This window comes from Oncorhynchus gorbuscha, linkage group LG23 (genome assembly GCF_021184085.1).
Source record: "Oncorhynchus gorbuscha isolate QuinsamMale2020 ecotype Even-year linkage group LG23, OgorEven_v1.0, whole genome shotgun sequence".
Classification (NCBI taxonomy): domain Eukaryota; kingdom Metazoa; phylum Chordata; class Actinopteri; order Salmoniformes; family Salmonidae; genus Oncorhynchus; species Oncorhynchus gorbuscha.
This window is the reverse complement of record NC_060195.1, coordinates 30,137,783-30,164,260: the sequence shown is the minus strand read 5'-3', so window position 1 is coordinate 30,164,260 and position 26,478 is coordinate 30,137,783. Positions and strand designations below refer to the sequence as shown.

Below are 26,478 nucleotides of genomic sequence, written 5' to 3'. Positions count from 1 at the left end.
ATAATATTGAGATAGTGAGGGCATAATATTGAGATAGTGATGGCCATAATATTGAGATAGTGAGGGTCATAATATCGAGATAGTGAGGGCCATAATATTGAGATAGTGAGGACCATAATATTGAGATAGTGAGGGCCATAATATTGAGATAGTGAGGACCATAATATTGAGATAGTGAGGACCATAATATTGAGATAGTGAGGGCCATAATATTGAGATAGTGAGGACCATAATATTGAGATAGTGAGGGCCATAATATTGAGATAGTGAGGGCCATAATATGAGGACCATAATATTGAGATAGTGAGGACCATAATATTGAGATAGTGAGGGCCATAAATATTGAGATAGGGAGGGTCATAATATTGAGATAGTGAGGACCATAATATTGAGATAGTGAGGGCCATAATATTGAGATAGTGAGGGTCATAATATTGAGATAGGGAGGGCCATAATATTGAGATAGTGAGGGCCATAATATTGAGATAGTGAGGGCCATAATATTGAGATAGTGAGGGTCATAATATTGAGATAGTGAGGGCCATAATATTGAGATAGGGAGGGCCATAATATTGAGATAGTGAGGGTCATAATATTGAGATAGGGAGGGCCATAATATTGAGATAGTGAGGGCCATAATATCGAGATAGTGAGGACCATAATATTGAGATAGTGAGGGCCATAATATTGAGATAGTGAGGGTCATAATATTGAGATAGTGAGGGCCATAATATTGAGATAGTGAGGGTCATAATATTGAGATAGGGAGGGCCATAATATTGAGATAGGGAGGGCCATAATATTGAGATAGGGAGGGCCATAATATTGAGATAGTGAGGGCCATAATATTGAGATAGTGAGGGTCATAATATTGAGAAAGTGAGGACCATAATATTGAGATAGTGAGGGCCATAATATTGAGATAGTGAGGGCCATAATATTGAGATAGTGAGGGTCATAATATTGAGATAGGGAGGGCCATAATATTGAGATAGTGAGGGCCATAATATTGAGATAGTGAGGGTCATAATATTGAGATAGGGAGGGCCATAATATTGAGATAGGGAGGGCCATAATATTGAGATAGGGAGGGCCATAATATTGAGATAGTGAGGGCCATAATATTGAGATAGTGAGGGTCATAATATTGAGAAAGTGAGGACCATAATATTGAGATAGTGAGGACCATAATATTGAGATAGTGAGGACCATAATATTGAGATAGTGAGGGCCATAATATTGAGATAGTGATAGCCAGATGTAATTTCATAGCTAATTAATTATAATGAATAGACTCATTTTTTATACTGCACAGACCCAGCATTTATACTGCACAGACACAGCATTTATACTGCACAGACACAGCATTTATACTGCACAGACACAGCATTTATACTGCACAGACACAGCATTTATACTGCACAGACACAGCATTTATACTGCACAGACACAGCATTTATACTGCACAGACACAGCATTTATACTGCACAGACACAGCATTTATACTGCACAGTCTGTTTTTGTTTCAATCATTTCTTTTTGAATAATTTGACATTTCACCTCATTGTTAAGAGCTGGTAACATCAGCATTTCACTGCATTGTTAAGAGCTGGTAACATCAGCATTTCACTGCATTATTAAGAGCTGGTAACATCAGCATTTCACCTCATTGTTAAGAGCTGGTAACATCAGCATTTCACCTCATTGTTAAGAGCTGGTAACATCAGCATTTCACCTCATTGTTAAGAGCTGGTAACATCAGCATTTCACCTCATTGTTAAGAGCTGGTAACATCAGCATTTCACCTTGCTAAACTGTGTATGCGACCAACAAACTTTGATTTGATAAGATTTCAAAATTGTTGTGGAATTTATCTTGGGTTTGTATGTCATTTACATGATATTGATTTATTGAACAGATATACCACTCTATATTATTGTCATTCTGTTTGTGTTTGTACTATTTATTGAAATAAAGCCATGTTCTTTTGGCCGTTGGCTCTTAATGAGAGTGCTTTGGGACATCATCCATATTCTCAATGAGTTCATCCATTATGTTCTGAGACTCACATTAAACTGTTAATATAATGTGCTTTGAAAAAAACCCTACCCTGTCAAACATTGGATATCTTTTTATTCATTGTTTCAGAAGTTGAATCAAATTTGAAAGTTTACATTACTAAAAAAAGGCAGTCAAGGAAAATGTATTTTTGATTGATTGTAAAAAGGTGTGAGAGCAGAAGTGTGAAAGCATTGCTGCGCAGAATTTCTTCAGAGATCAAGTCTGTGTCTCTCCATCTCCCTCTCTATGTGTGTGTGTGCCTGCGGGAGCGTAAACAAGTCTTGATGAAAAAGCTGATCAGATGGCTCTTTCCAAAGAGGAGCTTCTATAGCAGGGCAACAACCCCTTGTGTTGACTGGCATTCAAAGCAGAGCAGGTGTAAAGGCACTGAGGGTACATCATGCTTGATGGACGGCTGTTAGAAATGACTGACGTTCTTGTTGCCTGGGTCAGTACACGACTTCTCTTTCTGTTGCTCAGACTTGTTGCTCTGCGGGAACATAGACAACCATACATCTAGATTAAACACACAACTCACCTAATGGTTGTATGTGTGTGTGTGTGTGTGTGTGTGCGAGTGCGAGTGCGAGTGCGTGTGCGTGCGTGTGTGCACCTTGGCCCCGAACAGCATGCTGATAACCCCTTTGGAGCGTCTGTCAGCGGTACGGTCACTAGGAAGACACACAGACATGCTCTTACTGTCCCTCCTGGACCGGGCTGACTCCGCCTCCTCACTACCATTGACCACAGACAGAGACAGACCTGTGAACAGGGAGAGGGTGTGTGTGAGAGGGAATGGGCCTATGTGCATGCGGTCATGCGTGTGCATACGTTTGTGAGTGTTACCTGTAATAGCAGGCAGAGACCTGGAGTTGACATTGGTGAGAGAGTCATTTCCCTGACAGGGTTCAGACAGGTTGGTGTCACTGCGGAACTCCTGCTTCTTGGACAGCTAGAGGGAGGCAGAGAACAGAGAGCAGGGATACTCATTGAGACTGACATAAAGCAGGAGTCTGTGTGCACACTATCAGTCAGTTTGGACACACCTATATTGTAGAATAATAGTGAAGACATCAGAACTATGAAATAACACATATGGAATCATGTAGTAACCAAAACAGTAGTAAACAAATCAAAATATATTTTACATTTGAGATTCTTCAAAGTAGCCACCCTTTGCTTTGATGATAGCTTTCACACTTTTGCCACTCGCTCTTGACATTTCAATTCCATCCCTTGCCCCCCTCTCTCTCTCTCTCTCTCTCTCTCTCTCTGCCCCTCTCTCTCTCTCTCTCTCTCTCTCTCTGCCCCTCTCTATCTCTCTATCTCTCTCTCTACTCTCTCTCTCTCTCTCTCTCTCTCTCTCTCTCTCTCTCTCTCTCTCTCTCTCTCTCTCTCTCTCTCTCTCTCTCTCTCTCTCTCTCTCTCTCTCTCTCTCTCTCTCTCTCTCTCTCTCTCTCTCTCTCTCTCTCTCTCTGCCCCCTCTCTCTCTCTCTCTCTCTCTCTCTCTCTCTCTCGCTGCCTCTCTCTCTCTCTCTCGCTCTCTCTCTTCGCTCTCTCTCTCTCTCTCTCTCTCTCTCTCTCTCTCTCTCTCTCTCTCTCTCTCTCTCTCTCTCTCTCTCTCTCTGTGCCTCTCCCTTCTGCCTCTTTCTCTCTCTCTCTCTCTCTCTCTCTCTCTGCCTCTCTCTCTCTCTCTCTCTCTCTCTCTCTCTCTCTCTCTCTCTCTCTCTCTCTCTCTCTCTCTCTCTCTCTCTCTCTCTCTCTCTCTCTCTCTCTCTCTCTCTCTCTCTCTCTCTCTCTCTCTCTCTCTTGCTCTCTCTCTTGCTCTCTCTCTCTCTCTCTCTCTCTCTCTCTCTCTCTCTCTCTCTCTCTCTGTGCCTCTCTCTCTCTCTCTCTCTCTCTGCCTCTCTCTCTGTGCCTCTCTCTCTCTCTCTCTCTCTCTCTCTCTCTCTCTCTGTGCCTCTCCCTTCTGCCTCTTTCTCTCTCTCTCTCTCTCTGCCTCTCTCTCTCTCTCTGCCTCTTTGCCTCTCTGCCTCTCTCTTTCTGCCTCTTTCTCTCTCTCTCTCTCTCTCTCTCTCTCTCTCTCTCTCTCTCTCTCTCTCTCTCTCTCTCTCTCTCTCTCTCTGCCTCTCTGCCTCTCTGCCTCTCTGCCTCTCCCTTCTGCCTCTTTTCTCTCTCTCTCTCTCTCTCTCTCTCTCTGCCTCTCTCTCTCTCTCTCTCTCTCTCTGCCTCTCTCTCTCTCTCTGTCTCTCTGTCTCGCTCTCTCTTTCTGTCTCTCTCTCTTTCGCTGTATCTGTCTCTCTAGCTATCTCTCTGTCTCTGTCTGTCGCTCTCTCCATCTCTCTCACCCGTTTGCTGTCCAGTGTATTGGTCCTGTCTCTCTCCTCTGGGATGAAGATCATGCTGCTCCTCTTCCTTTTCTTTTTGGACTTCCTGAGTTTCACCTCCCCATCGGCCCCTCCCTCTTCCCCCATGCTCATACTCCCACTGGAGCGCTGCAGAGTGGGGGTCCGGGGGGACACCGTGTCAGGGAGACCACTGGGGAGGGAGGGGATGAGGGGAATAGGATCAAGAGAGAAATGAGGATAAGGTGTGTGTCAGGATTTGGCCAGGGTTGTTCCGGTTTTTGGTCACTATATGCCCCCATTGTGCCTTTTGACCTTTTGTTTTCCCTTGAAAACAAAAGTGCCTCGTTTCCCCTGATTGTATTTAAACCCTTTGTTTTCCTCAGTTCTGTGCTCTGTGTTTGTATGTTAGCACCCAGCCCTAGTACTTTGTGTGCTCTTGTTGATCCCGGTGGACTCTCTTGAGGAATTCTGTTTTTAAGTATCTTTTGAGGCTTTTTGTGCTATACCTTCCACCTTGTGGATTTACCTTTTTGTCTTGGAGGATTACCTTTGTTCTTATGGAATTCCTTTTGAGGTTGTGGAGTTACATGTTTTCCTGAAGAACTTCACTTTTTACTTCATTAAATACACCGTCTCAAGTACTGCTGTGTCTGCCTCATCTTCTGGGTTCTGCTGACTATTCGTGGCTCAGTTGGTTAAGTGACTGTTTCTCACTCCGGAGACCCGGGTTCGTAACCGGGTCCTGACAGTGTGTGTTGTTAAATATGTTTTTGTGTTTGCATCCATCTGTGTGGGTTTCATCTGAGTGTGTGTGCCTGTGTGTGTTACCTGTCTGGGTAAGGTTTGGTGGGGGTCCCACACTCAGACCCCTGGAGGGAGCAGATGGAGATGACAGACTGACGGAAGGAGCGAAGGACAGAGCGCGGACGAGTTGACTTCCTCTCATCCATATCCGGCTAAGAACAAGGGATGACGAAGAGGAAAAGAGAAGGATGGAGAAAAAGGTCAAAGGTGACGTTGAATGAAGGAGAGAGGGACAATGCTTTTCACAAACAGGAGTTAACCTTTGGCATGGCCAGTATCATTCCTAAAGCTCTTTTCATAACACACTTTTTCAGACAGATATTCTCCTCTGCCCAAGATACCAGGCAGTTCCCTGCAGCTAGCATTTCAGTCCTCACGCAAACACTCTCCTTTTCTCTCCCTCTCTTTCTCTTACCAGGTCCCTCACGCCGTACTCCTTCTCCACCTTCTTCCTCATGTGTTTGAAGCACTCCTCCATGCGCTGGTGGAAAGGTCGTAGGTCGTCTGTCACTCTCTTACCATGTAGAGAGATCCCTCCCCCCAGCAACGGGATCTGCAAGATAATAATGTGTGTGGGCATGCATACGTGTGTGTGTGTGCATGTGTGTGCATGTGTGTGTTTCTGTACTGTATGTGAGTGTGTAGCATGTGTGTGTACAGTACCTGCCATGCGATGAGGTCTTTGAGGCGATACAGCTTATCTCGGTCCTCTGGGTGTTGCAGGTTGTACTCCTCAGTGAAGAAGGCCTGGGGAGAGGAGAGATATCATTGAAATGTGCTGCTCTTTTATGTATTAAACAGTCCTGGGTTGAGATAGGAAGAAGACAAATGTATGATCTTCACCAAACATCCAGCTCATTGTATAGTATATTCTATCCCTACTTCAGCTTGTGCCAAACACACAGAATACTGTTCTGAAATGTACGAGTTGGGCAGGAGTAAGGAGATGAAGAACGGATAGATGGATGAACTCTGACCTTTTCGTACTTGGCGAAGCCCCCCATGACAGCGGGGTCCACAATGCCGTTGAGCAGCATGGAGAGGGGGTTGATGGGAAGGGCGTCGTCGGCCTGGTATTGGTTTACCATGGTGAGGATCTTGTCATTTGTGCTCTCCATGGTCTCTATGGCATTCTCCAGAGGACTGATGGTGGTCTGACAGAGAGAGAAACTGAACTGGTTACTAATCAAAACCTTAGAAAAACATTGACAAAGTACAGGCTCAGTGAGCACAGCCTTGCCATTGAGAAGGGTAGACACAGGAAAACCTGGCTCCCTGTAGAGGAAAGGCTGTGCAACCACTGCACCACAGCAGAACCTGAGAGAGAGCTGCATTTCCTGACAAAATGTAAAAAATATAAAACAATTAGAGAATGTAATTTCCCCAAATTGAAACCCTTATTCAAGGTTTCAAACACCTCTCTGATGAGGATAGGTTACCCGTCCTGTTGGGGGAGGACGCAGAGAGCTGTGGGTTGGAAGTGCACTACATTGCTGCCTGCCATAAGATGAGGGACAGTGTCTGACAAACCAATCAACCTGCACATGTCCTCTACTGTATGCTTATTGTTATTGTTGAATGTATGGTTATTTTGACACTTGGTAATTGTTGTTACTGTTGTCCCGTTGACAGTTTTGATTCTCATTTTTATTTATTTTTTATATTGTAAATATCCAAATTGAATTGAAAAAATAAAATCTAAATTGAGAAAGAAAGACGGGGAGAGACAGAGAGAGAGAGAGAGAGAGACAGAGAGAGAGAGAGAGTGAGAGAGACACAGAGAGTGAGAGAGAGAGAGAGCGGGAGAGAGAGAGAGAGACACAGAGAGAGAGACACAGAGAGAGAGAGAGAGAGAGAGAGAGAGAGAGAGAGAGAGAGAGAGAGAGAGAGAGAGAGAGAGAGAGAGAGAGAGAGTGAGAGACACAGAGAGAGAGGGAGAGTGAGAGAGAGAGAGAGAGTGAGAGAGACACAGAGAGAGAGAGAGAGAGAGAGAGAGAGAGAGAGAGAGAGAGAGAGAGAGAGTGAGAGACACACAGAGAGAGAGAGAGAGAGAGAGAGAGAGAGAGAGAGAGAGAGAGAGAGAGAGAGAGAGAGAGAGAGAGAGAGAGAGAGAGAGAGAGAGAGAGACACAGAGAGAGAGAGTGAGAGAGAGAGGGAGAGAGTGAGAGACACAGAGAGAGAGAGAGTGAGAGAGAGAGGGAGAGAGAGAGACACAGAGAGAGAGAGAGTGAGAGAGAGAGAGATAGAGAGAGAGAGTATAAGACCAACAATAGGCGAATAGAGATATTTATTTGTAATTTTGACAGACAGACAGACAGACAGACAGACAGACAGACAGACAGACAGACAGACAGACAGACAGACAGACAGACAGACAGACAGACAGACAGACAGACAGACAGACAGACAGACAGACAGACAGACAGACAGACAGACAGACAGACAGACAGACAGACAGACAGACAGAAAAAGGCTTACATGTTTCATGTCTGTGGCCTCAAACCAGCGCAGGATCCCAGGGAGTTTGTACACTGTGGTGAATGTGGTGCGCTCAATCCACATGGACTAGGAGAGAGAGAGATTGAGATTGTTGCCATTGTTTTACATGGAATAGCTCTATGGTCATAGACATGTCCTCAGTCAGTCAGACACTTACAACAAACTCATTATTGGGGTCCACTGGTCCTCTCCTCACTGGTCTGGAGTAGTGGAAACGCTGCACATAGTTGGACTTGTAGAAGCTACAACACAGAAAGAGGGGCTACATTTCTTCTGTTTACGCTGTCTATTTAAAAAAAAAATCATTCGTATGAGAGGGAGACAGACAAAAGGGACTGACTTGTTGATCTGGTCAGGGACTGGTTTGTTCTTCAGGTGAGGTGGGATCTCCAGAACGGGCTGAACAGTAAAACACTGGATGTCTGAGAACCCCAGTCAAGGAACGCAACATTACCACAACACAAACATGATGAAGACAAATGTGTAGGTGTGTGTGTGTGTGTGTGTGTGTGTGTGTGTGTGTGTGTGTGTGTGTGTGTGTGTGTGTGTGTGTGTGTGTGTGTGTGTGTGTGTGTGTGTGTGTGTGTGTGTGTGTGTGTGTGTGTGTGTGTGTGTGTGTGTGTGTGTGTGTGGAATTGAAATGGATATGACCCCAATTCTGGTTTATACACTGTACATTATGAGGATACACTGCAACGGGGAGAGTCTGACGTCGTCTCCAGGCATGGTGGTGATATTGAGACGGACAGCGCTGGGGAACTGACTCATCAGCTGGTTCTGAAAGTCTTCTCTACGCTCGTACTCCTTTCCCCGGTGGATAAACACCTTGTTCTGAGGTTATACACAGGTCATAAAGGGATCATTACTGCTCATAAGCGCCTTGTTTGATCAGACCTATAGACACTCATGAATGGGGTTATAAACACTCAGAAATACGACATAAGAGGTCATTATTTTAATACAATGTTGATATGGCTTCCCCTTGTGAATTGACAGCCTTTGTTGCTCATTTCACAAGTATAATAAACCATTATTGGCCAGCCCAAAATCATGTAAATATGGGCTAAACTGAGACATTGAGAAGGTTGACCGACCCTGAGGAAGGGAGGGTAGCCCTGTCCATAGTATCCCACTGCAAAGTAGTCTGGCTTGGGCCTCAGGATCTTCATAATGTTCTCATAGAACTTAGCCTGCTGCTTCTACAGACAGACAGAGAGAAAGACAGAGAGAGACAGAGAGAGACAGAGAGAGAGAGAGAGAGAGAGAGAGAGAGAGAGAGAGAGAGAGGCAGAGAGAGAGAGAAAGAGAAAGAGAAAGAGTTTACATTTCCTCAATGAAAACAATGTACTGAGCAAATGTCAAATTGGCTTTTTACCAAATTACCGTACAACAGACCATGTATTCACCCTGCACACCCTAATTGACAACCAAACAAACCAAAACAAAGGCAAAGTCTTCTCATGCTTTGTTGATTTCAAAAAAGCCTTCGACTCAATCTGGCATGAGGGTCTGCTATACAAACTGATGAAAAGTGGTGTTGGGGGTAAAACATACGACATTATAAAATCCATGTACACAAACAACAAGTGTGCGGTTAAAATTGGCAAAAAACACACACATTTCTTCACACAGGGTCGTGGGGTTAGACAGGGATGCAGCTTAAGCCCCACCCTCTTCAACATATATATCAACGAATTGGCGCGGGCACTAGAAAAGTCTGCAGCACCCGGCCTCCCCCTGCTAGAATCAGAAGTCAAATGTCTGCTGTTTGCTGATGATCTGGTGCTTCTGTCACCAACCAAGGAGGGCCTACAGCAGCACCTAGATCTTATGCACAGATTCTGTCAGACCTGGGCCCTGACAGTAAATCTCAGTAAGACCAAAATAATGGTGTTCCAAAAAGGTCCAGTCACCAGGACCACAAATACAAATTCCATCTAGACACTGTTGCCCTAGAGCACACAAAAAACTATACATACCTTGGCCTAAACATCAGCGCCACAGGTAACTTCCACAAAGCTGTGAACGATCTGAGAGACAAGGCAAGAAGGGCATTCTATGCCATCAAAAGAAACATAAATTTCAACATACCAATTAGGATTTGGCTAAAAATACTTGAATCAGTCATAGAGCCCATTGCCCTTTATGGTTGTGAGGTCTGGGGTCCGCTCACCAACCAAGACTTCACAAAATGGGACAAACACCAAATTGAGACTCTGCACACAGAATTCTGCAAAAATATCCCCCGTGTACAACGTAAAACACCAAATAATGCATGCAGAGCAGAATTAGGCCGATACCCACTAATTATCAAAATCCAGAAAAGAGCCGTTAAATTCTACAACCACCTAAAAGGAAGCGATTCACAAACCTTCCATAACAAAGCCATCACCTACAGAGAGATGAACCTGGAGAAGAGTCCCCTAAGCAAGCTGGTCCTGGGGCTCTGTTCACAAACACACCCTACAGAGCCCCAGGACAACAGCACAATTAGACCCAACCAAATCATGAGAAAACAAAAAGATAATTACTTAACACATTGGAAAGATTTAACAAAAAAACAGAGCAAACTAGAATGCTATTTGGCCCTACACAGAGAGTACACAGCGGCAGAATACCTGACCACTGTGACTGACCCAAAATTAAGGAAAGCTTTGACTATGTACAGACACAGTGAGCATAGCCTTGCTATTGAGAAAGGCCGCCGTAGGCAGACATGGCTCTCAAGAGAAGACAGGCTATGTGCTCACTGCCCACAAAATGAGGTGGAAACTGAGCTGCACTTCCTAAACTCCTGCCCAATGTATGACCATATTAGAGAGACATATTTCCCCCAGATTACACAGATCCACAAAGAATTCGAAAACAAATCCAATTTTGAAAAACTCCCATATCTTTTGGGTGAAATTCCACAGTGTGCCATCACAGCAGCAAGATTTGTGACCTGTTGCCACGAGAAAATGGCAACCAGTGAAGAACAAACACCATTGTAAATACAACCCATATTTATGCTTATTCATTTTATCTTGTGTCCTTTAACTATTTGTACATTGTATATATATACATAATATGACATTTGTAATGTCTTTACTGTTTTTAAACTTCTGTATGTGTAATGTTTACTGTTAATTTTTGTTGTTTTTCACTTTATATATTCACTTTGTATGTTGTCTACCTCACTTGCTTTGGCAATGTTAACACATGTTTCCCATGCCAATAAAGCCCTTGAATTGAATTGAATTGAAAGAGAAAGATAGAGAGAGAGAGAGTAAGAGAAAGAGAAAGAGAAAGAGAAAGAGAAAGAGAGAGAGAGAGAGAGAGAGAGAGAGAGAGAGAGAGAGAGAGAGAGAGAGAGAGAGAGAGAGAGAGAGAGAGAGAGAGAGTGGGAGGTTAAGGTGGGAGAGACAGAGAGGGGGAGGAAGAGGGAAAGAGAGAAAGACAGAGAGGGTGGGAGAGACAGACAGACAGAAGAAGATAGAGATATTATATGATAATGCCTTCTGTACAGCTACAGCCGTCAGAGAAATGACATGCTCAGCAAAGACCTGTTTTCTAGGGTGAAATATGGGAGAAACGATAAAAGGACAATCCAAGGGCAGAATCTAATGGAGAAATACTGTACATGCACGTTTTGTTTGAGTGAGCGAGTCTCTTGGGAGGCGAGAGAAGAGAAGGATGAGAAGAGGAGGAGAGGAGTGTATTGAACAGTCACTCCAGATATGATGTATGTTGGGATGAGGGAGAGGAGAGGTGAGGAGAAAGTGAGAGGAGTAGATTAACGTTTTCAGGGTCCTGTGAATAGTGTCACAAATTTAAGGACAAACGCTGATAAAGGAAGCTTGACAAAACCTATTCATGTGTGGAATAGGACAGGACAGTGTGTTATGTGTGTCTTACCAGACTCTGGCTGAGCAGCTCGTAGTCAAACACCTCCATCTCATACTGGTCAGCCAGCTCCTTACACAGAGTAATGGCTTCCTCCCACATCTACACAACACAGCCAGATGAAAGATTACCGATACACACACATGGAGAGAAGACACAAGATAGACAAGAGAACCAACTCCAACACATCTATCGATACAGCAAAGACACTATACCGAATCAAGATGGTGCACTCTGCTCCATTTAGCTGACCTTGCCCTTGTCGAAGTGTCCGATGATTTTGTCATAGAGGTTCTCCTTCAGCTGGCGCTGGGTCTGACAGCTACGCAACTCAAACTGGGGACTGCACTGGTCGTCTGACCACTGGGGTAGAGGAGGGGGGAGGGAGGGATGGAGAGAGGAGAGAGAGAGAGAGAGAGAGAGAGAGAGAGAGAGAGAGAGAGAGAGAGAGAGAGAGAGAAAGAGAGATAGAGAGATAGAGAGTGGGGGCATAGACTAAACAATCAGTGTGGCAAGACAGGCTATAGACAGGATTGTAAAGGCTATAGGTTGTAGGTTATAGGTTATAGGCTATACTTTATAGGAGTGACTGCATGTGTGTGTGAGAGATGAAGCAGTGTAAACTACTGTGGTGTCTACTACTGTGGTGTCTACTACTGTGGTGTCTACTACTGTGGTGTCTACTACTGTGGTGTCTACTACTGTGGTGTCTACTACTGTGGTGTCTACTACTGTGGTGTCTACTACTGTGATGTCTACTACTGTGGTGTCTACTACTGTGGTGTCTACTACTGTGGTGTCTACTACTGTGGTGTCTACTACTGTGACGTCAATGACAGAGAAGATGTAATAAACCACTGGAGAGAATAAACTCTATGAAAGCATCCCATAAAAGAGACGGAGAGAGAGAGAGGTCACACACACACTATATCAATCACCATAGTTACCCAGCCACAGAGGCCAAAACCCTGTCATGAAGTCACTCTGAAAACTTAATCAGATGGATTAATGCTATTGGCCATCTCCAAGGGAATCAGTCATCAACCAATAAAACACCCTCGCTCTCATCTCACACTGTGTCAGGGCTACACTGAATCCACCAGTAAATGCTTCTCTCTCGCTGTGAATGCCAATGTCAATTTGTGTGTGTGTGTGTGTGTGTACCTTGAGCAGGCGAGAGTGAAGCAACAGGGTGTATGCAGCCTCGGTGTAGTTTTCCACATCCAAGTGAAGGTCTCTCAGCTTGTAGAGGTATCTGTAACACACACGCGTGCACATGCAAGCACGCACGCACACACACGCACACGCACGCACGCACGCACGCACGCACGCACGCACGCACGCACGCACGCACGCACGCACGCACGCACGCACGCACGCACGCACACACACACACACACACACACACACACACACACACACACACACACACACACACACACACACACACACACACGCACACACACACACACAAGTTAATACACACCACACTCTAATGTCTACCACTGTCCACTAGATGACTCTGTTGCCTAGACGACAACTCACTGACTAGTCAGTCCATCATGCTGTGATACACGTATCCAATCTGTTGTGATTGTGATGGCATGACCTATACACCAACCATCAACCACAGAGAACTAACAAACGGTTAAACTGACAGCCCAATGGGCACTGTCTGTCTCGAGATAATAGATAGTGTATGCCGTCCTGATGACGTTTTTATGGCAGGGCAAAGCTTTGTGATCCTGTCACACTGATGTGAACACTGCGGAACACACAAGCAGAACACACGGAAGTTGAATGTGCCTTCAGACTGTGTCGCTATGCAGCTACCTCAACCACAGGTCTCTCTGAACCTCCCTCTCTCTTTCTCCTCTCTCTTTCTCCTCTCTCTTTCTCTTTCTATTTCTCTTTCTCTTTCTATTCGTTGTTATTTCTCACCCATTTTCTATCACTGTCACTCATTTTCAGCACAACATTGTTCCATTTTTTGGATTGTGTCAAATGTGGGACTTGAATTGTTTTGAACATTCTAGGTTTCCCACAGAGAGAAGCAGAGCATCTTTCACTCGCTAGTCTTGGTTTCTTCCTCCATCTTTTTATTCCATTCCTCCTTTTGGATCACGCCTTTCTTTGACTCACCTTCTGTATCCCTCTGTCCTTCACTTTCTCTCAACCTCTCCACTTCCCTCCCTCCACCGGTCTCTCTCTCTCTCACTCACTCTCACACTCTTTCCCTCTCGCTCCCTCCTTCCCTCTCCATCCCTCTCTCTCTCCTAAAATGAGTGCACATGTTACGGTTAGTGGAGGACTTGATCCTCTGGATTTGGACATTAATTCAGCAGGATTGAGATAATCCCTTGTCAGATTATATACACACAAACACACACACAAGGTCACATTCTCGCACTCATTCACAGAGTAATACACTGTTATACACAGCTACCCCAGTCCCACAGCACATATACAGAAACCGTCTATAGACAAACTAGATTATGTATTAGATATGGTGTAACTAGTTATGAAACATATTTACAATTGTAATAACAGGTTATTGTTACATAAAGTGTTCACCTGATGTACATCCCTTCACGGTTGATGTCCTTGTAGAAATTCTGCAATGCAACGGAGAGGATTGTGAGGAGTGAGAGGAGTGTAACGTTGCCTGTTAGTGTGGATGTGTGTTGGGGGGGGGATGTGTGTGTGAGGATAAACTTCAGAGAGGGTTTGTGTGTGTGTGTGTGTGTGTGTGTGTGTGTGTGTGTGTGTGTGTGTGTGTGTGTGTGTGTGTGTGTGTGTGTGTGTGTGTGTGTGTGTGTGTGTGTGTGTGTGTGTGTGTGTGTGTGTGTGTGCGCCAGTGCGGCACAAATTCCCTGTTTAATGAAGTTTAATGATGTCTTAAGAGAGCAGACGAGTGTGATGACCTAAAGTAACCCTGTCTCATCACCAGCACACACACACACACACACACACACACACACACACACACACACACACACACACACACACACACACACACACACACACACACACACACACACACACACACACACACACACACACACACACACACACACACACACACACACACACACACACACACACACACACACACACACACACACACACACACACCTGCACCTGCACCTGCACACACACCACGGCTCTTCTACGGTGCTCACCCACTGAGAAAGACACTCAAGGCAGAACAAACATCTTAAACCCATGTCATCATCTAGCACGCTCCAATAATCTCCACATCTGACTAGTGTTTGAAGAGCAATTAGAAATATCAAGCATAAACTGATGACACGTGCAGCTAGCATACATACATTATATATACAAAAGTATGTTGACACCCCTTCAAATTTGTGGATTCGGCTATTTCAGCCACACCCGTTGCTGAGAGGTGTATAACATTGATCACACAGCCATGCAATCTACATAGATTGGCAGTAGAATGGCCTTTCTGACTTTCAACGGGGCACCGTCTTAGGATGCCACCATTTCAACAAGTCAGTTTGTCAAATTTCTGCTCTGCTAGAGCTGCCCCGGTCAACTGTAAGTGCTGTTATTGGGAAGTTGAAACATCTAGGAGCAACAATGGTTCAGCCGCGAAGTGGTAGGCCACACAACCTCACAGAACGGGACCGCCGAGTGCTGAAGCGCGTAGCACGTAAAAATAGTCTGTTCTCAGTTGCAACACTCACTACCAAGTTTCAAACTGCCTCTGGAAGCAAAGTCAGCACATTAACTTTTCAGCGGGAGCTTCGTGAAATGGGTTTCCATGGCTGAGCAGCCGCATACAAGCCTAACATCACCATTCCCAATGCCAAGCGTCGGCTGGAGTGGTGTAAAGCTCGCTGCCATTGGACTCTGGAGCAGTGGAAACACCTTCTCTGGAGTGATGAATCACGCTTCACTATCTGGCAGTCTGACAGATGAATCTGGGTTCGGCGGTTGCCAGGAGAACGCCACCTGTCCGAATGCATAGTGCCAATTGTAAAGTTTGGTCGAATAATGGCCTGGGGCTGTTCTTCATGGTTTGGGCTAGGCCCCTTAGTTCCAGTGAAGTTGTGTGTGTGTGTCGCCCAGTGTCCGACCTCACTAATGCTCTTGTGGCTGAATGGAAGCAAGGCCCTACAGCAATGTTCCAACATCTAGTGGAAAGCCTTCCCAGAAGAGTGGAGGCTGTTATGACAGCAAAGGGGGGACCAACTCCATTTTAATGCCCATGGTTTTGGAATGAGATGTTGGACGAGCAGGTGTCCACATTCTTTTGGTCATGTGGTGTATCTGAGTTTTCCAGATGCATCCCTGGGAGCTGTGTGTTAGCTATAGCATGCTAATGTTAGTTGTCCTGAGGTAAGGATGACTAGCTTGCATATTGCATAGCATGCTAATGTTAGTTGTCCTGAGGTAAGGATGATTAGCTTGCATATTGCATAGCATGCTAATGTTAGTTGTCCTGAGGTAAGGATGATTAGCTTGCATATTGCATAGCATGCTAATGTTAGTTGTCCTGAGGTAAGAATGATTAGCTTGCATATTGCATAGCATGTTAATGTCAATTAGCCTGCGGTAAGGGTGTTTAGCTTCCCAAACAACATTTAATGAAAGGGAATGACTAATGCTTAGCCATAGCGGTGCTGGGTAACCCTGGATAACGCTGGGGTGGCAGGTAGCCTAGTTGTTAGAGCTTTGGGCCAGTAACCGAAAGGTTGCTAGATCGAATCCCCAAGCTGACAAGGTAATAATCTGCCGTTCTATCCCGGAGCAAGGCACATTGAACCCAACTGAATCAGAGAGGTGAGGGGGGCTGCCTTAATCTGTTCCCCGGGTGCTGAAGAAGTGGATGTCGATTAAGGCAGCCCCCCTTCACCTCTCTGAGTCAGTTGGGTTCAATGTGTAGGCATTCAGTTGTACAACTGACTCGGTATACCCCCTTCCTTTGTACAGCTATGGTACTGTGTGACTGCTATAGAGTCACAGTATAACACAAGGACAGGCGGTACTGCCTCTGAGACTCCCCTCAGCTTGTATTGATCTGGGATATTCTAACAGCTTCAGATGCTGTTACTGAATGTTTTAACTTATTTTTTAATTCATGCATATGTCCAGAATGTATTAGGAGGTGTTATAATTGACCGGATGCCATGTTGATGACTATATTGCGGGCACAATTGACATGGCATGGCATGATCGACAGATTGACATCTTGTTGGTGAGAAGGGTGTGATTGTGTGTTGAAAGTGACTCTGGGTGATCAAATTTTGAGGTGGGACCAGCTGCTGGCAACACATGAAACATAAAGGTGTCAGTGCTGCAGTTGACGCAACAACATGCAAATAGCTTCAAAACTAGAAATGCAGATAGAAGCTACATCATTCTGCCCATTGTGGTTCTTCCTGTAGTGGGTGGGGCTTACCAGGAGATTGACAGTGCAGCTCATGCGGTTGTTGCGGCTGTCGTCACTCATCACTGCGCGGTAGTCAAGGAGACGCACCAGGAGTCCCTTCACCAAGGTGACGAAGTGCTCGACCTCTGGCCTCAACAAGGGACATGCCACAGCACACTCCAACAGACTGACACACACACACACACAAACGCACACAGACACGTACGTAAGTGAACGGGTGGTTGATTGAGTGGATAGATATTGGAATTGATGAAAGACACCCACATGGTTTCCAGTAGCTCCATGTATCTCTCATCTCCTCCTCCTCCCTCCACCTCATGATCCAGCTTCAGAATGATCTCATTCTCAAACTACAGACACACAGAGGGGAGAGAATGGGTAAGCCTCTCGGGAAGTTGTCAAAGTGATTCCGTTCACACTGTGTGTGTGCGTGAGTGCTCACATGTGTGTGCGCGCGTAAGGGAGTGTGTGTGTGTCACTGTCGAACCTTGTGGAAGTGTGTGGAGACGGTGTGTTCACACTGCATCATGTCGAAGAAGATGGGGATGGTGGCTCGTCTCAGCTCCTCCTCAGGAATCAGAGTCATCTCCAGGATAGGACCCACCATCCCAGGTATAAAACAGATCTTATTCCCACCTACACACACAATAAACAGTCTCGGAGTCGAAAACACCAACATACATATATTCTCTCTCTCACACACACACACACACACACACACACACACACACACACACACACACACACACACACACACACACACACACACACACACACACACACACACACACACACACACACACACACACACACACACACACACACACACACACACACACACACACACACACACACACACACACACACAGACTTACCCAGTTTGTACCACATGTCCCGTATGGCGAAACCAATGAGTCTCCTCATGTCTCCATACCTGAAGATGAAATCAGCTTTGTTTTAGAACAGGGGCTAATACAACATCCTAACATTGATTATGAAATACTGTGGATCATTAATATTGTCAGAGAGAAACAAAAGACAAATGTAAATCACTTTGTTAGGATCTTGTTCCTCTTGGTTGAGGAGAAGTGCTGGAGCTGCAAGGACTCTTGGGTAATGAATGCGACGGCCAAATGGAAGTAATTATTCCACAACTACAGACAAAGAGGGAGGAGGAAACAAATGATAGGGGGAGTGAGAGGGAGAGAGAATGAAAGAGAGCGTGGAGTATTTACTTACATCAGTGACACACAGAGAGAGACTGAAACACCTGCATGTGCGCACACACACACAGACTAGAAGACACACACACACAGACTAGAAGACACACACACACACAGACTAGGAGACACACACACACAGACTAGAAGACACACACACACACACAGAGACTAGAAGACACACACACAGACTAGAAGACACACACACACAGGCTAGAAGACACACACACACAGGCTAGAAGACACACACACACAGACTAGAAGACACACACACAGACTAGAAGACACACACACACAGACTTGAAGACACACGCACGCACACACAGACTTGAAGACACACACACACACACACACACACACACACACACACACACACACACACACACACACACACACACACACACACACACACACACACACACACACACACACACACACACACACACACACACACACACACACACACACACACACACACACACACACACACACACAGACTAGAAGACACACACACACGCTGACCTGCACTTCAAAGTCGTTGTTGTTGAGGAACTTGAGGTTCATGGTATCAGCGTAGGTGTTGATTGCTCTGAGGAAGACCCTGACAGAAACACAATACATCTGTCAGATAGATGTCTACCTAATATATATCAATGGGGATATTGCCGTGACATGATATCAATATGGTATCTATATTCATGCCATCTGATATCTATATCAATGGGAATATTAAACATTAAGAAACGTGTTCATACAATCAAAAGTAATACAATATTGACAGAAAATCCCTACCACCATATAGCTTCATCTGACAATAAACGATGAGATGTTATTCGATGAAATCAAATGATTACGTTAAAAGACACTTAAAACCAGATTTAACTCATTAAAGTAAAGTTTGAAATGGTAACTAGCCTTTTCCCATGGCTCTCTTTCAAGTGCTATCAATCTTTCTCATTCTGTAAGAGACCTCACTGCTCCCTCCACCCTCTCTATCTTTTCTCTCTAGGAAGCACTATCTGTTTATCTTCCCTTATCTTCCTCTTCCTATCTCTCACTTTCAATCTTTTACTATCTCCCTCTTTCTCTCTCTCTGCACTGTGCTGTCTGACATATCCTTGGCCTGTGGAAATCTTTCTCTCTCTCTGCACTGTGCTGTCTGACATATCCTTGGCCTGTGGAAATCTCTCTCTCCCCCTCACCCTCTCTCCCCCCTCTACCCTTCACTGTAACTACACTACAGTTGCTACTCTACAATGTAACTCTGTCCACAGTTGTAACTCTACACTGTAACTCTACACTACAGTTGCTACTCTACAATGTAACTCTGTCCACAGTTGCTACTCTACACTGTAACTCTACACTACAGTTGCTACTCTACAATGTAACTCTGCACTACAGTTGCTACTCTACAATGTAACTCTACACTACAGTTGCTACTCTACAATGTAACTCTGTCCACAGTTGTAACTCTACACTGTAACTCTACACTACAGTTGCTACTCTACAATGTAACTCTGCACTACAGTTGCTACTCTACAATGTAACTCTACACTACAGTTGCTACTCTACAATGTAACTCTACACTACAGTTGCTACTCTACAATGTAACTCTGCACTACAGTTGCTACTCTACAATGTAACTCTACACTACAGTTGCTACTCTACAATGTAACTCTGTCCACAGTTGTTACTCTACACTGTAACTCTACACTACAGTTGCTACTCTACAATGTAACTCTGCACTACAGTTGCTACTCTACAATGTAACTCTACACTACAGTTGCTACTCTACAATGTAACTCTGCACTACAGTTGCTACTCTACAATGTAACTCTACACTACAGTTGCTACTCTACAATGTAACTCTGTCCACAGTTGTTACTCTACACTGTAACTCTACACTACAGTTGCTACTCTACAATGTAACTCTGCACTACAGTTGCTACTCTACAATGTAACTCTACACTACAGTTGCTACTCTACAATGTAACTCTGTCCACAGTTGTTACTCTACACTGTAACTCTACACTACAGTTGCTACTCTACAATGTAACTCTGCACTACAGTTGCTACTCTACAATGTAACTCTGCACTACAGTTGCTACTCTACAATGTAACTCTACACTACAGTTGCTACTCTACAATGTAACTCTGTCCACAGTTGTTACTCTACACTGTAACTCTACACTACAGTTGCTACTCTACAATGTAACTCTGCACTACAGTTGCTACTCTACACTGTAACTCTACACTACAGTTGCTACTCTACAATGTAACTCTGCACTACAGTTGCTACTCTACAATGTAACTCTGCACTACAGTTGCTACTCTACAATGTAACTCTGCACTACAGTTGCTACTCTACACTGTAACTCTGCACTACAGTTGCTACTCTACACTGTAACTCTACACTACAGTTGCTACTCTACAATGTAACTCTGCACTACAGTTGCTACTCTACAATGTAACTCTGCACTACAGTTGCTACTCTACAATGTAACTCTACACTACAGTTGCTACTCTACAATGTAACTCTGTCCACAGTTGCTACTCTACACTGTAACTCTACACTACAGTTGCTACTCTACAATGTAACTCTGCACTACAGTTGCTACTCTACAATGTAACTCTACACTACAGTTGCTACTCTACAATGTAACTCTGTCCACAGTTGTAACTCTACACTGTAACTCTACACTACAGTTGCTACTCTACAATGTAACTCTGCACTACAGTTGCTACTCTACAATGTAACTCTACACTACAGTTGCTACTCTACAATGTAACTCTACACTACAGTTGCTACTCTACAATGTAACTCTGCACTACAGTTGCTACTCTACAATGTAACTCTACACTACAGTTGCTACTCTACAATGTAACTCTGTCCACAGTTGTTACTCTACACTGTAACTCTACACTACAGTTGCTACTCTACAATGTAACTCTGCACTACAGTTGCTACTCTACAATGTAACTCTACACTACAGTTGCTACTCTACAATGTAACTCTGCACTACAGTTGCTACTCTACAATGTAACTCTACACTACAGTTGCTACTCTACAATGTAACTCTGTCCACAGTTGTTACTCTACACTGTAACTCTACACTACAGTTGCTACTCTACAATGTAACTCTGCACTACAGTTGCTACTCTACAATGTAACTCTACACTACAGTTGCTACTCTACAATGTAACTCTGTCCACAGTTGTTACTCTACACTGTAACTCTACACTACAGTTGCTACTCTACAATGTAACTCTGCACTACAGTTGCTACTCTACAATGTAACTCTGCACTACAGTTGCTACTCTACAATGTAACTCTACACTACAGTTGCTACTCTACAATGTAACTCTGTCCACAGTTGTTACTCTACACTGTAACTCTACACTACAGTTGCTACTCTACAATGTAACTCTGCACTACAGTTGCTACTCTACACTGTAACTCTACACTACAGTTGCTACTCTACAATGTAACTCTGCACTACAGTTGCTACTCTACAATGTAACTCTGCACTACAGTTGCTACTCTACAATGTAACTCTGCACTACAGTTGCTACTCTACACTGTAACTCTGCACTACAGTTGCTACTCTACACTGTAACTCTACACTACAGTTGCTACTCTACAATGTAACTCTGCACTACAGTTGCTACTCTACAATGTAACTCTGCACTACAGTTGCTACTCTACACTGTAACTCTGCACTACAGTTGCTACTCTACAATGTAACTCTGCACTACAGTTGCTACTCTACACTGTAACTCTGCACTACAGTTGCTACTCTACACTGTAACTCTACACTACAGTTGCTACTCTACAATGTAACTCTGCACTACAGTTGCTACTCTACAATGTAACTCTGCACTACAGTTGCTACTCTACAATGTAACTATGCACTACAGTTGCTACTCTACACTGTAACTCTGCACTACAGTTGCTACTCTACACTGTAACTCTACACTACAGTTGTTACTCTACACTGTAACTCTACACTACAGTTGCTACTCTACAATGTAACTCTGCACTACAGTTGCTACTCTACACTGTAACTCTACACTACAGTTGTTACTCTACACTGTAACTCTGCACTACAGTTGCTACTCTACAATGTAACTCTGCACTACAGTTGCTACTCTACACTGTGTACAGTCTCTGTTCTGCACAATAACACTATTACCATCATCAGAGATGAGTCAGCTACATCCAAGTTTCAAGTTTCCTGTCATCCAGTGTGTGTGTGTGTGTGTGTGTGTGTGTGTGTGTGTGTGTGTGTGTGTGTGTGTGTGTGTGTGTGTGTGTGTGTGTGTGTGTGTGTGTGTGTGTGTGTGTGTGTGTGTGTGTGTGTGTGTGTGTGTGTGTGTGAGTGCAGTACCTGTTCTGAACCATGATCATAGCCATCCAGTCAGAGGGATAGACGTGCTTCCCAATCAGATCCTTAAACAGTAGGAACGTCTCCATCAGAAAGTCCTGCAACACATAGAGTCTATGAGTGTGTGTGTTTGCGTGTGTGTGTGTGTGTGTGTGTGTGTGTGTGTGTGTGTGTGTGTGTGTGTGTGTGTGTGTGTGTGTGTGTGTGTGTGTGTGTGTGTGTGTGTGTGTGTGTGTGTGTGTGTGTGTGTGTGTGTGTGTGTGTGTGTGTGTGTGTGTGTGTGATGGCCCACCACTAGGTCGGTGGTGCCTGAGAAGGTCTCTAGGTAGCTGGAGTAGTGGCTGTCATCCATCTGACTCAGAATGGCCGTCATACAGGCCACCACCCTAGACTGAGAGAGATAAACAGAGAGAGAGAGAGAGAGAGAGAGAGAGAGAGAGAGAGAGAGAGAGAGAGAGAGAGAGAGAGAGAGAGAGAGAGAGAGAGAATGTGGTCAGTGTACAACAAGGGACGTAGTGACAGAAATGCACTTTCAACTCTACTGTGAGAAATATTCCTCACCAAGAAATCCATTATTAGCAGAAATGACAAAAATGATTCAAAATAAAGGGAGTGATAGACGAGAGAGGCGAGGAAGGGAGTGATAAATAAGAGGGGGAGGAAGGGAGTGATAGACGAGTGAGGGTAGGAAGGGAGTGATAGACGAGGGAGGGGAGGAAGGGAGTGATAGACGAGAGAGGGGAGGAAGGGAGTGATAGACGAGAGAGGGGGAGAAAGGGAGTGATAGACGAGAGAGGGGGAGGAAGGGAGGATAAATAAAGGGGGAGGAAGGGTGATAGATGAAGAGGGGGAGGAAGGGAGTGATAGACAAGAGAGGGGGAGGAAGGGAGTGATAGACGAGAGAGGTGGAGGAAGGGAGTGATAAATAAGAGGGGGAGGAAGGGAGTGATAGATGAGAGGGGGAGAAGGGAGGTGGAGGAAGGGAGTGATAAATAAAAGGGGGAGGAAGGGAGTGATAGATGGGAGGGGAGGAAGGAAGTGATAGATGAGAGGGAGAGGAAGGGAAAAGAAAAAAAGTGATAAATAAGAGGGGGAGGAAGGGAGTGATAGATGAGAGGGGAGGAAGGGAGTGATATATGAGAGGGGAGGAAGGGAGTGATAGCTAAAAGGGGGAGGAAGGGAGTGATATATGGGAGGGGGAGGAAGGGAGTGATAGATGAGAGGGAGAGGAAGGGAGTGATAGATGAGAGGGGGAGGAAGGGAGTGATAGATGAGAGGGGGAGGACGGGAGTGATAGATGAGAGGGAGAGGAAGTGAGTGATAGATGAGAGGGGGAGGAAGGGAGTGATGAATAAGAGGGGGAAGAAGGGAGTGATAGATGAGAGGGAGAGGAAGGGAGTGATAGATGAGAGGGGGAGGAAGGGAGTGATAGACGAGAGGGAGAGGAAGGGAGTGACAGATGAGAGGGACAGGAAGGGAGTGACAGATGAGAGGGGGAGGAAGGGAGTGATAGATGAGAGGGGGAGGAAGGGATTGATAGACGAGAGGGAGAGGAAGGGAGTGACAGATGAGAGGGGAGGAAGGGAGTGATATATGAGAGGGGAGGAAGGGAGTGATAGCTAAAAGGGGGAGGATGGAGTGATATATGGGAGGGGAGGAAGGGAGTGATAGATGAGAGGGAGAGGAAGGGAGTGATAGATGAGAGGGGGGAAGGGAGTGATAGATGAGAGGGGAGGACGGGAGTGATAGATGAGAGGGAGAGGAAGTGAGTGATAGATGAGAGGGGGAGGAAGGGAGTGATGAATAAGAGGGGAAGAAGGGAGTGATAGATGAGAGGGAGAGGAAGGGAGTGATAGATGAGAGGGGGAGGAAGGGAGTGATAGACGAGAGGGAGAGGAAGGGAGTGACAGATGAGAGGGAGAGGAAGGGAGTGACAGATGAGAGGGGAGGAAGGGAGTGATAGATGAGAGGGGGAGGAAGGGAGTGATAGATGAGAGGGGGAGGACGGGAGTGATAGATGAGAGGGAGAGGAAGGGAGTGATATATGAGAGGGGGAGGAAGGAAGTGATAAATAAGAGGGGGAGGAAGGGAGTGATAGATGAGAGGGGGAGGAAGGGAGTGATATATGAGAGGGGGAGGAAGGGAGTGATAGCTAAAAGGGGGAGGAAGGGAGTGATATATGGGAGGGGGAGGAAGGGAGTGATAGATGAGAGGGAGAGGAAGGGAGTGATAGATGAGAGGGGGAGGAAGGGAGTGATAGATGAGAGGGGAGGACGGGAGTGATAGATGAGAGGGAGAGGAAGTGAGTGATAGATGAGAGGGGGAGGAAGGGAGTGATAGATGAGAGGGAGAGGAAGGGAGTGATAGATGAGAGGGGGAGGAAGGGAGTGATAGACGAGAGGGAGAGGAAGGGAGTGACAGATGAGAGGGAGAGGAAGGGAGTGACAGATGAGAGGGGGAGGAAGGGAGTGATAGATGAGAGGGGGAGGAAGGGATTGATAGACGAGAGGGAGAGGAAGGGAGTGACAGATGAGAGGGGGAGGAAGGGAGTGATATATGAGAGGGGGAGGAAGGGAGTGATAGCTAAAAGGGGGAGGATGGAGTGATATATGGGGGGGGAGGAAGGGAGTGATAGATGAGAGGGAGAGGAAGGGAGTGATAGATGAGAGGGGGAGGAAGGGAGTGATAGATGAGAGGGGGAGGACGGGAGTGATAGATGAGAGGGAGAGGAAGTGAGTGATAGATGAGAGGGGAGGAAGGGAGTGATGAATAAGAGGGGGAAGAAGGGAGTGATAGATGAGAGGGAGAGGAAGGGAGTGATAGATGAGAGGGGAGGAAGGGAGTGATAGACGAGAGGGAGAGGAAGGGAGTGACAGATGAGAGGGAGAGGAAGGGAGTGACAGATGAGAGGGGAGGAAGGGAGTGATAGATGAGAGGGGAGGAAGGGAGTGATAGATGAGAGGGGGAGGACGGGAGTGATAGATGAGAGGGAGAGGAAGTGAGTGATAGATGAGAGGGGGAGGAAGGGAGTGATAGATGAGAGGGAGAGGAAGGGAGTGATAGATGAGAGGGGAGGAAGGGAGTGATAGACGAGAGGGAGAGGAAGGGAGTGACAGATGAGAGGGAGAGGAAGGGAGTGATAGATGAGAGGGGAGGAAGGGAGTGATATATGAGAGGGGAGGAAGGGAGTGATATATGAGAGGGGGAGGAAGGGAGTGATAGCTAAAAGGGGGAGGAAGGGAGTGATATATGGGAGGGGGAGGAAGGGAGTGATAGATGAGAGGGAGAGGAAGGGAGTGATAGATGAGAGGGGAGGAAGGGAGTGATAGATGAGAGGGGGAGGAAGGGAGTGATAGATGAGAGGGGAGGAAGGGAGTGATAGATGAGAGGGGGAGGAAGGGAGTGATATATGAGAGGGGGAAGAAGGGAGTGATAGCTAAAAGGGGAGGAAGGGAGTGATATATGGGAGGGGGAGGAAGGGAGTGATAGATGAGAGGGAGAGGAAGGGAGTGATAGATGAGAGGGGGAGGAAGGGAGTGATAGATGAGAGGGGGAGGACGGGAGTGATAGATGAGAGGGAGAGGAAGTGAGTGATAGATGAGAGGGGAGGAAGGGAGTGATGAATAAGAGGGGGAAGAAGGGAGTGATAGATGAGAGGGAGAGGAAGGGAGTGATAGATGAGAGGGGAGGAAGGGAGTGATAGACGAGAGGGAGAGGAAGGGAGTGACAGATGAGAGGGAGAGGAAGGAGTGACAGATGAGAGGGGGAGGAAGGGAGTGATAGATGAGAGGGGGAGGAAGGGATTGATAGACGAGAGGGAGAGGAAGGGAGTGACAGATGAGAGGGAGAGGAAGGGA

General features: G+C 45.6%; 1 protein-coding gene across 2 annotated transcripts in view; it reads right to left on the bottom strand.

Moving 5' to 3' along the window:
* Positions 1–2,116: 2,116 nt before the first annotated feature.
* The window catches only part of LOC124011625 (dedicator of cytokinesis protein 2-like), a 206,049-nt gene continuing 181,687 nt past the window's right edge, over positions 2,117–26,478 (bottom strand). For both annotated transcript variants that reach the window (XM_046325081.1, XM_046325082.1), the window contains exons 27-51: positions 22,914–23,012; positions 22,625–22,719; positions 18,759–18,837; positions 18,070–18,170; positions 17,892–17,950; positions 17,504–17,652; positions 17,281–17,366; positions 17,026–17,182; positions 14,172–14,212; positions 12,762–12,852; positions 11,850–11,960; positions 11,610–11,699; positions 8,807–8,911; positions 8,402–8,543; positions 8,053–8,134; positions 7,870–7,954; positions 7,692–7,778; positions 6,191–6,367; positions 5,877–5,960; positions 5,629–5,766; positions 5,238–5,365; positions 4,410–4,599; positions 2,908–3,013; positions 2,675–2,823; positions 2,117–2,551 (exon numbers count right to left, since the gene is read on the bottom strand). In XM_046325081.1, the coding sequence (XP_046181037.1) occupies positions 2,480–2,551; positions 2,675–2,823; positions 2,908–3,013; positions 4,410–4,599; positions 5,238–5,365; positions 5,629–5,766; positions 5,877–5,960; positions 6,191–6,367; positions 7,692–7,778; positions 7,870–7,954; positions 8,053–8,134; positions 8,402–8,543; positions 8,807–8,911; positions 11,610–11,699; positions 11,850–11,960; positions 12,762–12,852; positions 14,172–14,212; positions 17,026–17,182; positions 17,281–17,366; positions 17,504–17,652; positions 17,892–17,950; positions 18,070–18,170; positions 18,759–18,837; positions 22,625–22,719; positions 22,914–23,012 (2,703 nt within the window). In that variant the 3' untranslated portion in view covers positions 2,117–2,479. The remainder of the gene's footprint in view (positions 2,552–2,674; positions 2,824–2,907; positions 3,014–4,409; positions 4,600–5,237; positions 5,366–5,628; positions 5,767–5,876; positions 5,961–6,190; positions 6,368–7,691; positions 7,779–7,869; positions 7,955–8,052; positions 8,135–8,401; positions 8,544–8,806; positions 8,912–11,609; positions 11,700–11,849; positions 11,961–12,761; positions 12,853–14,171; positions 14,213–17,025; positions 17,183–17,280; positions 17,367–17,503; positions 17,653–17,891; positions 17,951–18,069; positions 18,171–18,758; positions 18,838–22,624; positions 22,720–22,913; positions 23,013–26,478) is intronic.